This window comes from Oryzias latipes, chromosome 14 (genome assembly GCF_053564925.1).
Source record: "Oryzias latipes strain Hd-rR chromosome 14, Olatipes_Hd-rR_3.1".
In the NCBI taxonomy this organism is placed as follows: Eukaryota; Metazoa; Chordata; class Actinopteri; order Beloniformes; family Adrianichthyidae; genus Oryzias; species Oryzias latipes.
This window is the reverse complement of record NC_136250.1, coordinates 28,706,143-28,722,181: the sequence shown is the minus strand read 5'-3', so window position 1 is coordinate 28,722,181 and position 16,039 is coordinate 28,706,143. Positions and strand designations below refer to the sequence as shown.

The 16,039-nt window shown below is 43.7% G+C and overlaps 1 protein-coding gene across 2 annotated transcripts in view; it reads left to right on the top strand.

Annotated features, from left to right (window-relative positions):
* The first annotated feature begins 1,931 nt into the window (after positions 1-1,931).
* Positions 1,932-16,039, top strand: part of vps37d (VPS37D subunit of ESCRT-I) — a 36,821-nt gene continuing 22,713 nt past the window's right edge. Inside the window, exons 1-2 of one of the 2 annotated variants that reach the window (XM_020709156.3) lie at positions 1,932-2,179; positions 9,785-9,956. In XM_020709156.3, coding sequence (XP_020564815.1) covers positions 2,057-2,179; positions 9,785-9,956 — 295 coding nt within the window. In that variant the 5' untranslated portion in view covers positions 1,932-2,056. The remainder of the gene's footprint in view (positions 2,180-9,784; positions 9,957-16,039) is intronic. The other variant, XM_011483956.4, reaches the window with a different exon arrangement.

Genomic DNA, 16,039 nt, shown 5'->3' with positions numbered 1-16,039 from the left:
AGAACAAATACGTGTGTTAAAATATAAAAAGTGTTAAAAAACAATTAACCCAACAAAAATGAATGTAACAAACTTTCACCAATTGTTGCTATTTTTGTTTGATATTATGCAAAAACTAAGACAAAAGCATGGTCTGTACGTCTTTGCACACATTCAGATGTTCCTCTTGGTTTGTAAAATCCTTCAGTTTCCCCAGATTTTTTAAAATATTTTTTATATTGTTTTTCTGATGAATCATGGGACGTGTAACAGTATTTCAACAGAAAGTGTTTTGGGGAGATTTTTGTAAAAAAACAAAACAAAAATCCTGACTGCTTGAATCATACTGGGTTGTTTGGGATTTAAAAAAGATTAAATGCTTTGAGATGCAGGTTTTCTTTTCAGACATTTGAAATGGCCCTGCTGGTCAAAAATTTGCTTCTGGATCACAAAAGGATCCCCAGTGAGCCCCACTACCTGCAGGATCAGGTTCCAGACCTAAATCCTGTTTGAGGAATCCCAAAAGAGATTAGATTAGGAAAAATACACAACAGTTCAAGATGAAAGGTCTACATTTAAAGTACAAAGTAGTAAAAAGAATCAAGAATTTGGCTTTGTGTTGAGAAGTTTGTGAACTAAACGTGACCCAACAGATGCATCGGGGGCCCCCTAGTGGCTGTTGGATCCACGTCATCTCCAAAATAAGTCTGGAGAAACACACACAAGCACAAAAATAATTTCAGCACACCCGCAGCCAGATGTCTGGTGACCTACATGCAGGAACAGTCCCACTTGATGATATCATGTCATCCATGAGTCAGTGCTCAGGGACTGACAGGAGCGGGTCTGACATGACGTCCTAACACAAACAGAGGAAATGACACACAAACACAATGCATGTTTGCCTCCAAACATACGCAAGACAGCTCAGACAACACAAAACAATCTTCATTTGTGTCTTTATTGTTGTACAATTTTATTGCTGGGATAAGAAAAGCACCACATTGAATAAATTGGAGCAAAACCTTTACAAATGTTTGATTAAGGCCGTTACGCGTTGAAAAATATTAACTTTAAAACAAATAGTATAGAATTGAAACACTTTCAATTCAATTTTACTTCATTCAGTATACTTAAAATGATTTTAATTGCAGTTAACTCGAAAAATAAAACACATTTAAATCACACTACGTCCAAAATCTGCTGAATGATCTTCACTAAATTGTTTGTTTAAACGTTAAATTGAATGGCTAACTTTTTGTCATTAATGCCTCAAAAAGAATATTAAAACTAGACAACATAGAAACAAATTAAATACAGATTTACTATCTGAAAACCTACAAACTTACATCACTTCTCCAGCCAGTAAAAATATGAAAAAATACAACCATAAATCTCATTATAGACCCACCCTGATCATCTTTTGATCTATTTCCAAAGCATTCCCTGTGGTCTTTTAATTATGATTTTGCTTTTTTTCTGTGTTATTTTCATCAGAGATTCACCTCTGAGTCGTGGGCAGGACTGTTGGCGTGGAGCAACCCCGTCCCCTTTTCCCATCACCCATCAGTTTATACGCTATCCAGCTGGCTCACAGCCCCTCACCCCTCCAACCTGACAATAGCAGTGCAACAAAAATGGCGAACAATATTGGAGCTATCCAGCTGTACAGTTTTGAGCGAGATTCCAGCTCAGACGAGGACAACGAAGAAAACATACATGGATCTAGTCGTGTACAAGTGGATGCATCGGCGTGTGACCCGCCCGGCGTATTTTCTACGTCACAAATGCGTGCATTTTTTTCCCTATCTGATTGATTCTGATTTACAACGGTTTGAAGGAATGCTAAGAAATTGTCCTCCATCATCAGAAAAATTCCACACGTTTAAAGTTCTCCGTAAAGCTAAAATATTTCAAAACCTAAAACCTAAAAAGGAAGTGCTTTATTTTGAAAGCCCTGACCGGATGTCTGACGCCGCGTGCGGGCGCAGCGCGAGCGCGTTCCAATGTGAGCGCGATGTGACTGCCGCACGGCACGGAGTCGGAACCGTCTTCAGCCGCAGCTTCGGAGGAGAAGATGTCCAGCTCGCGGGAGAACGGCGGCTGCCCGGACGGCTACCGGGCTCTGAACACGAGCGAGCTGCGCGAGCTCCTCCAGAACGACGACAAAATGGACCAAATCATTCGGCTCAATGAGAAGGTACCGTCCGACCTCCGGCAACCCAGGTGTCTGGGGGATTGTCGCTCGGGGTCTCGGCTGAATTTGTTTCCCGAATAGCGTCGGTTTTTCTGTTTTGTTTAGCGGGAAATGCGTGTTTGTGGAGCCCCCCTGAAGCGCGTGCATTCTCTCTCCCCGCGCGAACCATCGATTGTCTGCGTGGCGAGCGGTCGGGTTTCCAATGTGTGTCTCCAGAAATCTTCGGGCTTCTTGTTCTTCTTCTTGTTTGCTGTGGAGGGACATTCTTCATGATTTCAGCCAGGAAAACCAGAAAACAGGGTTCGAATCCCGGTGGGGGCAGTCCGCTCGGACCCCGAAGCCCCCACATGGTCTGAACCAAACCGGTCCGAAGACTGACATAAAACATTTCTTTCACAATAAATGTAATTGTTTTGTCCGCACGTTGAAATGCCCCTTAAATCAGACGGAAATGGGGCTTTTATTTTCTTGGCTCTTTTTTTTTTGTATTTAGATTTGATTCCCAGCTTTTCAAAAGCTGCATTCCTCCACATGTTCGCAGTTAAAATGACTTGTCTTGATTTCTTTGATTAGTTAAAGTTTAAATCTAAATATTAACACTTTTTTTCAAATATTTAAGTGTTTAAAAAAAATTAAAAAAATGCTCAAATAGGTAAAAATGCGACTACAGGAAGTAGTCAGACTAAATCCAAAAATCAATTATTTATTCTGCTTTGTTCATTTAAACCTTTTTTTTTAAATAGAAAAACATTTTTTTAATTGAATGGAATTTTATTTATTTTTATTTTGTAAGACTTTTATCACACTTATCTGCGTTAACCTTATTTCTTACTGGGGGTACTACTGTTGTAACCCTTGCCCCGGCCTTAAACTCATCCTTCAAATGAAAATTTAATGACATCTGCCACAGGCAGTTGCTCTCTGGCTTCATGCACCCTCTGCGTCTGCATGAAGTGAGTAATTCCAGCTCTCACGCAGCTTCAAATAAAAAGGAAAAAAGAAAAGGAGGTCCAGAACTTCATCATGCGGTTGGTTTATGAGCCTCTCTGTGGACGTGAGGCTCTCTGTCTGCGTCCACTGCTCTTCAGGACTGAGTGGTTTCTTCACAGCTGTGGGAGCTTCACACACAAACCAGCAGAGGACTAGTCATTTGTCTCTGTCTCCACTGCATTTGTAGAAGGAAAAAAAAAAAAAAAAAGATTTCACTCCAGCTCCAAAAAGCCTCTGGCTGGAAGTTTGCCGCCTGCAGAGCAGCTCCGTCTGTGTGATCGGGAAGAGCTGAGCGTTTTGTCAATCGGCCTGGAAAACGAAAGTGGCTGTAATTTATGATGATCGGATGAAAGCGTTTGACATTTGAAGCCCCGCTGGTGGTGATGAATTTGGACGATGGAGGTGGGACGGTTCTCCTTCAGCGGTGGAGCAGGATGACTCAGAGCTGCGCAGAACCTCATCCGTTATTCCCTAATAATCCAGAAGTCCTAATGATCCACGTCTGGATGGTTTGGTCTGCACTGTCGCAGCTTTTCCTTTTTTAACCGAGCGTTGCATTTTGATTTAGCACAAAGTCCAGACTGTTATCGATATTTTGTGAGGTTTCTAGCTTTGGTTTGACCTCACAGCATGAATTTAAGATGCAAACCTAGCTGCAAATGATAAAAAAAACGAGAATTTATCTGATTAAAAATCACTCAGCAAAGCCTGTTGATAGCAGAGGAAGCTGGTTTTCTGCTGGTTGTGTGAAATGCGATTAAATCATCCTGGAGACACAAGTGGATGCATTTGAAATCTCTGCAGGCGATGATTTAGCTTGCTTAAATGTCTGCCTTTATTAGTAAATGGCAACAGACCCTGCTGCTTCATGCAAGCTCTAATGGTTTCCTGTTGGGCCCAGTTGGATTCAGAACATTTGTGTTGGTGAGGGACTCCTCAGGTGCATCTGTGGAGCTCCGTGGTGTTGGAGCTCTGAGCCATAAGAGGTTGTACCAAAAAACGAGCACCAGATTTACTGCTGTCCAAGGTCGTTTCAGGTAAACGTGACCCCAAACTCCCGTCTTACAAGTGTTTGACTGGAATGTTAAGTGTCAGCGATGCCAAAATAAGGCTTTGGAGCCCACAGGCTCTGCAGAGTCTTCAGGAAAACAGCCGTGGTTTCACCTGTGATCAAAGACCACAAGAAACAAGTGTTTTTTATTGGCTGTTGGTTATTTTTAATCACAGTTTTTGGAGCGTTGGTTTCTTTTATCGTCAGCTTAAACGATGCAGCAGAAGTTAGATTTTTAACTACAATAAATAAAACTTTACAGATGAAGCAGATCCAGCAGTTTGCTCTTCATATTCCTCTATTTAGCTGTATTTTCCCTTTGAATCAGGGTTAATTTGAAAGCATTTAGAATGTTTGTGGTTGGTTTTACAAATGTTTTCGCACTTTTAACTAAGACTGTAGATATATTTCTAGTTCAGATCTATAAATGTCAATTAACATCACAAGTCATTGAAACATCAGAAAAACCTTTTATTTCCAGTCCATTTCCCCTTTGATTCCAAGGACCAGAGGTCATCTTCTTGGCATCTCTCCGTTTTCTTTGATGCTTTATCTTCTTGCATGTGTTTGCCCATTTATTGGTTTTAGATAACCAATAAAATTGACCTATGTAGGTGATCTGCTATATAAAATAATACAAATGTTAACTGTCTGGAACCAAAAACTTTGGATACTAAACACTGGTCTAAATAAATAAAAAAACATTTTTACTTGCACATTTTTTTTCTTGTAGACCCGATTTTTATAGTCGGGTGATGCCGTTTTAATTGCGTTAGCAGATTAGATGTGTCACCTGTGGCATACGCGTTCTTCGTGTAACAATGTCGACATACAGTACAAAAGTGAACCGAACCGAAATTGCTGTTCAAAACAACTACGTGTACTGTTAACACCCCTAGTAGACGGCGGTATCCATCTTCATTCCATGGTCCGGTTGAATACTCGATTCTGATTGGCTGCTGGGTGTGCATTAAAACCTGATAACCGCACGGGGAAAAAAGAAGTTCCGGTCACCTAGCTTAAATGTTTTGTATCACTGCGCCGGCTTCTTTAGAACAACCTTTTGCTTCATCATCTGGACAAAAACAAGCGGTTAGAGGTGAACTTTCTCTCTGATCTGATGCTTTATCAGCGGGTTAACGGCCTTCGAAGCGTGTGTTATTACTTTTTATCGCACTTTGCGTCGGACGGTTCAGGCTTCCACGGCGTGCGTTGAAAAGTAATAATGCACGCTTCGAAAGCCATTAACCCTTACATGACGCCAGTTTGGAATAAGGCTTTACATGAGCTTATTGATGTTACCAATGTGTTGATGATAAAAACATATTTTTTGTAAGTTTTTGTTGTTCTGCCGATGAATCCATGCTGCTGTAGAGTGGAATCATTGATGAAGACAGTTCATAGCCCATCCCACAGGTGGAAGGAGACCTATACCTGTGGATGAGTACCTAAAGCTGGTTTTGTGGCAGTGAAGGATGCAGAGACGCGCCAAACAAGTTCTCTCATGAAAATGGGGGCATTGAAGCAGCTGCAGGGTCTCTGAGGAAGGCATACCTCCACCTTCGTCTTTTCTTATTTTTACACCCCTCAAAGGAATGTGGAAGTGATGCAACAGCCAGCTGTGGTCTGGTAAACAAGGGAAAACTGCATTGCAGGACCTTCGGGGTATTGAAAGAAGCCTCGGCTGGACGGGTTAGCCTAATATCTGCTGTTTGATGGATGGCTTTAGACTGGAAAGAGTCCGCTGAGGATCAGGCCTCATTTGGGATGACAAAGAAGGACCCGTTGACTGTTCTTCATGGGGCCGGACATGTGGAGGCACGTAAAGCAGCGGTGCCACGTCATCTACAAAAACTCTGCACTAAGCTCTCCCCCCTTCATTTATCAGGAAGTGTAAACACTGTCAAGCCTTCCTTTCCAGCTCGCGCATCAAAGACCGGATTAGCAGAGACTGGAAACGGATCGTCTGTTTTGATTCCTGTTGAAGGAAAATGAATCATCTGCAAACTGTTGTTTCTTATGCACCAGGTTCAGCAGTTGTGCTGTCTGTGCGTACCCCCCCCCCCCTCCAGACTTCACTTGACTGCATCGTGAAACTCGTGCATCCTCCTGATGAGCCGTAAAATCTGAGACAGACGCATCGTACCAGCTCAGAGTGACTGAAAGAAAGCAATTGAGCAAGAAACGTATCCGGGCCGGGCTGAATGACTGGAATGCAGGGACGGATAGAACGGCGGGAGGGGATTGGGAAGTTTGTTCAGCGGATCTCCCAGAGAGCTTTTGTCTTGTTGCAAGACACCAAAGCGTTTCCCAGCGGTGTAACTCTGACTCTGTGGCGAGACGTGAAGGGTGTGGCTCCTCTATTTAATAATTAATGCTTTCCTTACGGTCTAGTGACGGTGAGGAACCCATCCCCCAAAGGTCTCAACTTCCCGATTCCCCTTTGTCCTGAAGGATGCATGTATTAGCATTTTACAAGCCTTTTCCTGCTTTACCACTGGTTGATATGAATGATCAGAAATTGATTTATCCTCCTATTATTGTGTAGAATATTTGAAGTCGCTGTTAGCTTAACAAAAACTAAAAATCTTTACCTTTGTGTTTTTATCCCAACAAAAAGAAACTTCTTTTTTTTTTAGAACCCAGGTAGGAATTTCATTCATTTCAATTTCTAGTAGGATTACTTAGAGTAAAAACTAACAAAAAATCTAGTTTTTACCAAGAAGCACCATCAAGTTTTGACATTTTTAACTTCATGAGGTCCCAACACCTCTTGTAATTGAAAATAGATCTTTTTTTCTTTTAAACCTATCCCATAATGTGCACTGTTTAAACAGTCCCAAAAATAAAAGCAAGTCTTTGTGTGCAAGTGAACCATGATGTGATTCTTGACAGTGTGAATGCCAACGGTTTTGCGGTGTGTCACTATTTCGAACGTAAAATAAAAACCGACAGAGGAATCTAAGGGAGTGTAAATTGGATGCATTCTGTTCCACTGTTGATTGTATACGGGAACTGGAGTGAGCGACTGTGACGTTACCTGTAAGAAATGGCTTAATTCTGGCTCCGACAAAATTAAGTCAATTCAGTCGCCGTTGTTTTTGCGACGCGGACGCCGCCATGATAAAGTCGGAAGACGTTAGAAAGTAGCAATTGATCCAAATGGGTCTAAGTCACCGTTTCTATGGCAACCACTCTCACCAGTCAGGTGTGAGCTTGTCGAAAGGTCACACCCCCTACCGCTTGAAAGCGGGCTACACCAAATCTGTCAAACATTTTGAACATTGGACGTGGGGGGCCAGGAGGCTCCACCTACTTTTAATGAGGGATCTGATTGGTCATTTTAAAACTTGAATAACTACTAAATAATTATCATAAAATATGAGAATTATCAAGATAATGTAAGAGAAAAAAAAGGTATCGGATCTAGAATGGTTCTTCTGACCAATAGAATGAATGGCTAATAGCTGTTTATTTTTCTATAGAAGTCTATGGGATTTTGGCTTCTTGGAGCCAGCAGGTACTTCCTGTTTAGAACGCCCGGTCGGGGTGGAGTCACTCAGTCCAGTTCTCATATACAGTCGATGTGTAACACGGAAGTGGTATTGATGTAAAATGATTACGGTGGGTTAAAAGGAGGGATCTCTTTCAGATTTGGGGGATATTTAATTTGGGTCAAAGCAGAAGTATTAGGCTAAAAATGTTTGTATGTTTTTACGATATCTTTTTTTTTAAATGCATAATTACCCATAATCCCTTCTTGCAGGTCATTTATGGGCTGTTATGAAATAAAGTTTATAATGATTGCTGTGATCTGGACCAAATTAGATTTTAAATAATCAACAAGAAATCAAACTTTTAGCTTAGTTTTTGGGTTTTCATTTCTTTCTTTTCTTGTTGTTCACCTTCACACCTAGAAAGTTGTTTTACTCTCCAAACTTGTTGGTCAGTCATTTTTCAAAAAAGGGGGATAGTTTGTGGAAGGAGAGCATCTCTAGTCTTTTCGTTGACACTTTCTTCAGCAAACCTCCTGACGTTTGGGACGCTCACTGTTTGTTGAAGTTTGTCTTTTGTTGGCAGTAAAAGGAAAAGGTTGTCAAAAACAGAAAGAGCTGAACCATTTCAATGTCAAGTTTCCCTCTGTAATCCGTCCCGTGGCTTTTCCTCTCAAGACTCTGTGTGTCTGAGAGGTTTTTGCTGAATAAAAGCCTCATTTCTTAGTAACTTCCTCTTATAGGTTTGCAAGTTTTGTTTTCACGGGATGGTAAATACTTGTAAAGTGCTTTTCTACCTTCCTCGAAGGCACAAAGCGCCTGACAGTCACACGTTCACACGCCAGCCGCCAACCTTACACTTCAACATGTGGGTGGGCCCGGCGGGATCACGCAATCCTCCGATCAGAGGTCGACCACTGCACCACGGCTGCCCTGGATGGGCACAAAACTCTACAGCAGAGGCTGATTGCACATGCTCACACCGTCACAGAACATCAAACCAGTACTTACTGTGACCATCGTTTGCATTATAAACAGCAAAACTGTGCTGTTTTTTCTTTCCAAGGTGAAACCATGTTTATCCCTTCAGTCGGAGGTGATATTAGAATTTATATTATCTTTTTTTAATGTTAATTGTGTTGAAAAATGTGAAAGTGTAATTCCTCAGGTTGTTGTCAAGTGAAGGACAGGTTTTAATCTTTTAGTTTTTGATTCATGCAAAAAAAATTTCAATAACCAAAATATGCCGCACTATAAAAGTGCAAAGCAAATATTGCAGGTTTTGTCCTTATTGTAGATTTAGTGCCAAATTAAAACACATTATTAATTTTAATTAGTGTACTCCTTAATAACACAAGAATAATTGATCAAATTAATATTTCTTTTCTTTAAGACGATTTAGTAACTTTACATTAAAAAAATGCTTTAATTTTAGTTTTAAAATTTTATATTTTTAATGCAAATTCTACTTTGAATCATTTAAAAACACATTGTAAAGACCCACTGCAATAAAAATTGTTTTTCTCGTGTTTTTAACATCTTGTAGCATTTTTCTGATGACGATGGACACATAAAGAAAATTAGGCTGAAAATGTCTTTTCTGAGTATTACTGTATTTCTATTGTTGTGAATCAGGAGCAGACAAAAAAAATAAAAGCAGTTTGAAAAAGATTGTATTTGTTACAAAATGCTGGGCGGGTCACAAGCTCCCTGCCCCAAGCTCTCACAGCAAAGAAGGGAAGGGGGGCGGGGTCGCTCTCTGCCAACAATCCCACCCAATACTCAGAGGTGAACTTCTAACAAACTCAGGAGCCCGGCCACAATTAGAGACTGGCCTCTAATGTAAGAAGCACCTGATGCACCCGGCGTTTATTGGAGATCAATAAGAGACGGTATAAGGTAATATAATGAAAAGACCACTAAGAACTCTTTGAATAGATGATTGGAATGGGTCTTTAAAGTAAAAATACATATTTTTAGCCTAAATAACTTAAAAAAAGGTTGGTCTTCTCCACATTGAATTTGTCATGTTGAGGGAAAAGAAAAAATAAAATGATTTTTTTCCAACTTCAGTTCCAGGAACTTCAAGTGGACAGGGAGACGCTTCTGACCTCCAACCGGAGCGTCGCCGAGGAGAGTCTCGCCCGGCGACCTCCCCTCAACAACGGCAAACTCCAGCTGGCGGAGAAATACAAGGAGCTGTCCAACCTGGTGACCACGTGCTGGGAGAAGCAGAGTCAGCTGGGTGAGTTCATGATGACGAGGTTCTGGTTTATAATCCTAAACCGGATTAAACTCAGCCTCGCATTATTCCACATGTGCGTACGCTGCAGTCCTCGACATCGAACCTCTCAGGAGTTTGAAGGAAAACAAACACAAGTCCACCGTGGTTGCAGCCAAGCCACTTAAGGTCAAAACAAATGACACGTGATGGTCCACGGTGGCTCCTCATTGTCTTCTCCTCATTGTCTTCTCCTGTACCTGACTCTCAGACAGAGAAAGCCAGCCTGTGTTTGAGTCATCTCTGCCTCTGACGCTTGCACTGAGGCGCTCCCTAGCTTCACATCAGAGCGCCGTCAGCGCTTCGCCAAAGCCTCAGCGTGACTGCCGTTTGGTCATGGGAACCAAATGGAGCATATCCAATGCCAGCAGGAAGCTTGCAGCAGTTGTCAAGGAATTTTCAGGGCGAAGGGGGCCTTTGTGAAGGCACGTTGTGCTTTTGATGAGGGTGTCGGGGCAACGGCAGGGACGCCTCCCGGGCTTTGATTCAGAACTTCTGAGCGAGCTTTCAGAAATGTGGTAACTAAATAAGCCAGACTCCTGCTTTCGTTTCCCTGTCTTCTGCCGTTTAATGGCAAACTTTTGGCAGGTTTGTGCCTCAGCTGCAGACCGCTGATGGAAGCTGCGAGGAATTTTAAGCTTCCTGTCAATGCGCGCGCAGCACGCACACGCTGTCCCACCTCCCCAGCAGAGCAGGAAGGGCGGGGGTCCATCCTTCCTCGGCAAAACATCTGATCCTCGTTTGGGAGGCGAGGGGAGAGGAGTGTGGAGTTTTGGTCGGGACAGTGGTCATGAGGCGGTGGATTGGAGCACGCAGAGACCACGCTGGATGCGTCAGTCTGTTCGGCGGGTTTGGGAACTGAGGCTGATCCCGTTCCAAGAAAACCTTCACATCAGTTTCTTACAAATGTTGCTGGCATCTGTTTCTTCTTTTACTTTTAGGGCTTTTAAGAGAAGTGTTGCTGGGCGGAGCCAGACTCCATCTGTTTATAAAAAAAGAGTTATTTATTTTTTGGTTGTCATGACGTCTTTGGGGTTGTCTCCTGACACTGGCCCACTGCCCCCTGCCTTGCAGAGCCATGCCAAAGCACCAGCCCAGGCTTGAGTAGGATAATGTGAGACGTGACCAATCCCACCTCCAATCAGGATTAAGCTCCTCCTCCTACTGTGTCGACATTAGCCAGGCCTGGTGCTGACGAATCTCGTCCCCAATAAGAATAAGGCTCCACCTCCTACTGTAACGAGATTAGCTTGGCCTTAAGCTCCGCCTCCTACTACATTGAAATTAACTGGGTCCACTACTGACAGATCTCAGCTCCAATTAGGATTAAGCTATGCTTTGTACTGTATTGACGTTAGCCAGGTCTGGTACTGACGGATCTTATCTTTGATTAGCATAAAACTCTGCCTCCTACTGTATTGGCCTTAGCTGAGCCTTAAACTCCGCCGTCTACTGGATGAAAATTAGCTGGGCCTGGCACTGAAAGATACCACCTTTAATTTGGATTAGGCTCCACCCCCGGCTTTGTTGACGTTAGTCCTGGCCTGGCACTGATGGATCTAACCTCCAATCAGGATTAAGCTCCGCCTCCTAGTGTATCGGCATTAGCAGGGCCTGGGACTGCCGGGAATAAGACTTTGCAATCAGCCCCCTGTGGTGCTGTCGGACCAGCCGCCCCTCTGTGAGGGGGGGGGTACTTCCACCCCCCACAACGGGCCTGAAGCTCTGCTGTAAATTGCTTGGTCAAATACTGTATACTGAAAAGCAGTTTTAACAGGAAAGTGCAACATTCTTGGTCCACATCCAGCTTTCTGAAGCACTTTGTGGTGGTGGGGGTGGTGGTGGTGGGGGCACCAATCCAGTGATTTTGACACCACACAGATTACATCAAGACTCATTAAATAGAAGCGGCAAAAGATCAAAGAAAGATGCAAATTCTTTCAAGATGTAACTAAAAATACGTCCGCTCACAAGAGTGCGGGTTTCTGATGAGCTTTCATGGACTTGAGGGGAGAAAACCAGCATGAGCTGGTCTGTTTGATCCTTTTGAGGCTCCGTCTTTGGAGCCGTTCAGATCTTCACATCACATTCTTCCGATATATCTGGTACAACGCTGATGCTATTTAAAGCATCAATGCCAGAGAAGTTCGTATTGCTTTGTTTTCTCAAAAATAAGTCACAAAAAAAACATAAAATAGAAAGTCATTCTTATATCAATCTTCAAACATAAACACATTTTTAACGTTTATTAAATGTAATCAGTCATAATAGGTAATAAAATCAACAGTCAGGTGAAGATTTTAAAGGAAAATTACTGGAGGCCTGCACAATAAATCGCAAATGTATAGTTGTTGTAAGCTCGTGCTGGTTTGCGGCGCCTTCCGTCCGTGAAACCCGGGTTCGACTCCGGGCTGCTCCCTGTTCCCTTCTCTACCTCTGCCGGTTCCAAGCCCGGTTTGAGAAGGTTGCGTCAGGAAGGGCATCCGGCGTAAAACATTGCCAAATTTACCATGCGACTTGTTCGCTGTGGCGACCCCTGATGGGAGAAGCCGAAAGTGGAAGAGAAGATAGTTGTTGCGATACCAAGCCGTCCAATATGCATATCGCAGAATACGGCAAAAAATGCGATAAATGGTTACCTTAAATGTGCTTAAACAATCTCATGGCAACTTGAAGTATTTAACGAATCAAACAAATCCATTTATGCATTTGACCAATCGGATGGAGCCCTTTTAATGTCAGGTGTTCGCCTCTTTTGTAGATGATTGGCATCCGTTTTGCTGTTCGTTCATGTATCGCGAGTTACATCGTCATCACAATATTAATCACTTGCATCGCACGTCACAAGTTGTCCTCACATCGTGCAGCCCTACTCTACTGTACTCATAAAGATCGTGAATCGACGATGTCGGACGTCTTAAATATTCATACGCAATCATTGCGGAACAGATCGCAATTTCAGTGCGCTATTCGGTTTCTGGTTGCAGCTCTAGTGGGCGGTGATGCCCGGTTGATTGTGCCGTATGATTCGTGATGGTCTGTGTCTGATTTACCTGTGTTGGTCGCTTAGAACATTTCTAGTGTCAGCTGTTCCGGCAGTGAGAACACATGATGGCCTTAAGCTAAAACCATATGCCAGGTTTCTTGTGTGTTCGCGCCATAAAGCTGTCTGATGAATGGTTGTCCATAGAAGCTGGTGAGACACTAACGTGGGATAAAATGTGACTTGAGGACTCAGATGAGCTGCGAGGAGATCCTCTGCAGCGATTGGGTTTCAGAGCCAACACTCACTCTGAGCTGACCCTGGCTTAACACGGTGGAAAAACTCTGCATGCAAACGCAGCAGAAATTTCAAGAGGAAAAGGCGGAGTCCAGATTTGAACATGTTGCTTTCCCCCTGGCAGCGTTTTAAAGAAGCTGTGAGGCTGTTATCGCATGCTTTGTGTCATTGCAGTGAACAGAGACGTGCTGCAGGGTCAGGTTGCAGTGCTAACCCGCTGGCTGATTTTCATTTCTCCGCTGCATCCAAGTCCTGCAAGGCCCCATTTGTGATAGCATGACCTATTTGTGTGTAAACGGCAGCGGATTGTTCGGCCAGAATTTCTTCCCTCGTAGCTGTTGGGCGCATTAGCAGCTTTCGGGGTGGAAAGAATTGCAGTCATTAAAAGCCAGCGATGGTATCTTCATGTTTGTGTTACTTCCAGCTGCTGCTCCGTCTGAGAGCCTCATTGATATTCAGCAACCTCTGACAGCAGACAGTGTCGCCAGCAGGTCGGGCGTTAAACGTGGAAATCCATAGACGTGAAGCCGAAGCCCCCTGTCATGTCTAATGTCTTTGCTGGCATGTTCTGAAACATGCCTGGACATCCAAGTGAAGAGAGACTTGCCAGCACATGACAGAAGATCTCTAGTTCTGAACGTTGTCAGGAAGCTATTCTTATCTGAAGTCTCCTTTCAAAACCCACCACAGACCAAACAGGCTTGTTCTGAGATGACATCTTGGAGGAGCAGAGAAGAAAGCGTGTCTGAAGACGCTCTCAGAACAAGTGACGGGCTGTTTCCGGGTAGAACGGCATCAAATCTGAAGGAGAACAGGCCTGAGACGGAACGTTATCTGCGACGTTTGTCCAAGCCTGCAGAACCAGCTGCCTCTTCTTCAGGTTGTTCAATTTCTCTGCATGTCAGGCGACTGCAGCACGTGCACACACGCGCACGCCCATAAATTTCCAATCTCATATTTCAAGAATGCTGCATTGAAGCGCATTGTTTCCTGCAGGACCTTCTACCTCTCTGGTTGTAGGAAATGCACACAGACGTGCACACTGGACTTGTCATCACTGTGGGGGCTTTCCCTTCATTTCCTCTGCACGACTCCCTTACACGTGTGAACACAACTAAGCAGCCCTATGACTTCTATAGTAAACATAGAGGTGCGTGCATGAGGCTGCATCGATGTCGATGTCATTCAAACGGCCTAAAGAGTGACCCACTGCTGTCCGTATGGTGATTGGGTTTCTGAAGGCATGTTTGTTGGAGCATTGCTGAGTTCTCGTCGGGGTTTCTTCCTGTTGTCATTCTGTACATTAGCTCTCTCTTTAGACCACAAACACATGCAGTCGTCTGTTCTCCAGCTTCTGCTGCTTTGTGTTGCACTTGACTCTGCAGCTCAAACCTGCAGAGAATCAGCAGGCGCCAAGCTTCTTAAAGCCTTAGTCATAGGAACCCGTAATGGGGGGTGGACCTGTATGTTTTTGTGCGTCCGGGTCCGTGGAGGGTCGTGGAGAGGACCGGCCGCATCCGAAAGGTAGTGCAGGTGTGTCTTCCAGTTCCCTTGACTCTTGTGCTGCCGCCTCAAAGGACATGGTTTAAAATGGAATGTACCATTGTCCTGCCTTGGGTAAGCGTATCATGGGCTCTGTCCAAATTCCCACCGTAATCCCTAACGACTAAAAAACCTTTAAGTACGGCACTATGTAGCGCCCTGAAATTTAAAAGCAATTCGGTCACCATGCTCAAAATTCTTTTTTTTTTAAACGGTGGATATGACGCCGTTAAAATCTAATTGATATGAGAGTTTTCCAGTGATTATTTATGAGTCCGCTGTCTTCCAAAGATACAAAAGTTGATGGTTTATTAAAAAAATACATTTTCTTTGGCAAAAATGTTCCCTCGCAATGCATTGTGGTCTATATTCGCCTATCTAATGAGCATCGATGCTCACTGGTTTTTCGCAGAGACTTGTGGGAAATTTCCAGGGCATTGGATTTTGGAACTGTAGATTGGGACAGCACTGCAACATGGTGAACGCACTATATAGTGCAAAATATCGTGAGTAGTGAAGGAATTCGGACACAGCCATGAAGTATTTGTAAGGATAAAGTAAGTTACTCTCACTCATGACGTATGGGTGATGCTGTCGTACGACACGCCTGCTTACTTTCTTACCTTGTGTGTTGTAGAAGTACGGGTTAATGGCTGATGACGTGTGCATCATCAGAAATGAACGCATAAATCTTCTGATTGAGTTTTCTCTGCCATCGCGTCTTCTAATCGTGCGCTCGGCTGTTCCACTGGGATAAAATTCCAATCGCGGATGAGGTCATCGGCGTGTGTCACATTTTGCGGTGACGATGGCGATTCCCCTTCCAGTGGCCTTGCGATTGGAAATCACCCTGAAGTCTAAACTAGACATAAGTTTTAAGGTTGACCAGGAGGAGCAGGGAGGTCTTTCCTAAGAATTGGTCCAATACCAGCGTGAAAACGGCGGCGCCTGAAACTGCACAGCTGATCCGGTTGAACCATTTCCCTCCGCCTCTCCGGTTTGGGACAGAGGTGAACTTTTCCGACATGATCTCGGCTCACACAGAGGGACTCCGGCGGCGTTGGCAGGAGTCCACATCAGCTGTTTGCAGAGACGTTGCGGCTGCCCCCCCATCCCCTTGCATTCAGCAGAACTGTCACATCCATCAGCGTTTCCCCCAGCAGCAGTCTGGTGAGAACACGATGCATGTTTAGACTCCACTTCGTCTCCAATCACTGGGAGAGCT